Raw genomic sequence first — 1,110 nt, 5'->3', positions numbered from 1 at the left:
TTACAGAAAACGTTTGACCTCTGTCATTGCCAACAAAGGGTATATAACAAAGTATTGAGATAAACTTTTGTTATTGACCAAATACTTATTTTCCACCATAATTTGCAAATAAATTCATAAAAAATCCTACAATGTGATTTTCTGGATTTTTCCCCCTCATTTTGTCTGTCATAGTTGARGTGTACTTATGATGAAAATTACAGGCCTTGCACAATTGGTGGCTGACTAAATACTTTTTTTGCCCCACTGTACATTCAATCTGTCAAAACACGGCTAAACTGCAGTAAAAAGGGTGTAAATAAACCCTTATTTTATAGAAGAGCTGAAATGAGGGGATAAAGAGCAGAAGAGGGAAAAGCAGAGGTGCAGCGAGGGCCCTCACCGTTTCTCTCAAGCAGGTGTGGGTCAGATTGTTTCTTGCCGATGTCAGCGAAGGAGCGCACCAGAGGGATGCGGTTGCTGAGCTTCTTCTCGTTCTGGTGGTGGTGTCTCTTCAACATGGCCTCCCTCACCTTCTGCCTCAACCCCTCCTCCAGCTGAGCTGACGCCACCATGCTGTCTATCACCATGTCTATGGGGGGTACAGGGTAGACCGCATGCTTTATTCAACAGTTACATGCTTTATTCAACACATTCAACTTTCAGACACACACAGTATAATGTCTGCAGAAACATACATACACACAGTAAAATGTCTGCAGAAACATACATACACACTCACCTGCGATCTCCTCAATAGTGTTAGCTCTCATGTCCAACATGACAGTGCCATTGAGGATGCAGCTGCGGAGCTCGAAGAGGCTGTGTAGAGACAGCGTGGCTACATAGGGCTTACTCCAACGCTCCCCTCCATCCTCCACGTCTTCCTCAAACTTTAACCACCTACACACACACACACACACACACACATCAGATTAAAGGAGCTGTTGATGTGGTTGGATGAGGAAACATCCACTAGGAGTAGTGAGGAAGGGTGTGCGTCGTGCCTGGCTGTCTCCCTCCACTCGTAGACGTGTCCGTCCCGGAAGAACAGCTCGTCCAGCTCAGTGAACAGGTCGTGGGGCATGTGCTCTTCATCATCATCCTCTGTCCCCAGGATGAAATGGACCC

At 46.2% G+C, this 1,110-nt stretch overlaps 1 protein-coding gene across 1 annotated transcript; it reads right to left on the bottom strand.

The window, feature by feature from the left end:
* Positions 1 to 296: 296 nt before the first annotated feature.
* Positions 297 to 1,104, bottom strand: LOC112080321 (sodium bicarbonate cotransporter 3). The gene is made up of 3 exons (XM_024146046.2): positions 987 to 1,104; positions 722 to 882; positions 297 to 571 (listed from the first exon to the last, which is right to left on the bottom strand). Exons 1-3 carry the CDS (start codon positions 1,064 to 1,066, stop codon positions 312 to 314), a joined length of 501 nt encoding a protein of 166 aa, XP_024001814.2. The 5' UTR covers positions 1,067 to 1,104; the 3' UTR covers positions 297 to 311.
* Between the last annotated feature and the right edge of the window lie 6 nt (positions 1,105 to 1,110).

Source organism: Salvelinus sp. IW2-2015, unplaced genomic scaffold, assembly GCF_002910315.2.
Source record: "Salvelinus sp. IW2-2015 unplaced genomic scaffold, ASM291031v2 Un_scaffold15635, whole genome shotgun sequence".
Taxonomy (NCBI): Eukaryota; Metazoa; Chordata; class Actinopteri; order Salmoniformes; family Salmonidae; genus Salvelinus; species Salvelinus sp. IW2-2015.
Note: the sequence above shows the minus strand (reverse complement) of the source record. Positions and strands in the feature narration are given on the sequence as shown.

Bases quoted from the DNA above. Each gene is read 5' to 3' on its own strand.
- LOC112080321 (XM_024146046.2), bottom strand. From the start codon at position 1,066: ATGCCCCACGACCTGTTCACTGAGCTGGACGAGCTGTTCTTCCGGGAC. The intron at 883-986 runs GCACGACGCACA...GTGTGTGTGTAG, and splicing joins GAGTGGAGGGAGACAGCCAG to GTGGTTAAAGTTTGAGGAAG. The intron at 572-721 runs GTGAGTGTGTAT...TACCCCCCATAG, and splicing joins CACTATTGAGGAGATCGCAG to ACATGGTGATAGACAGCATG.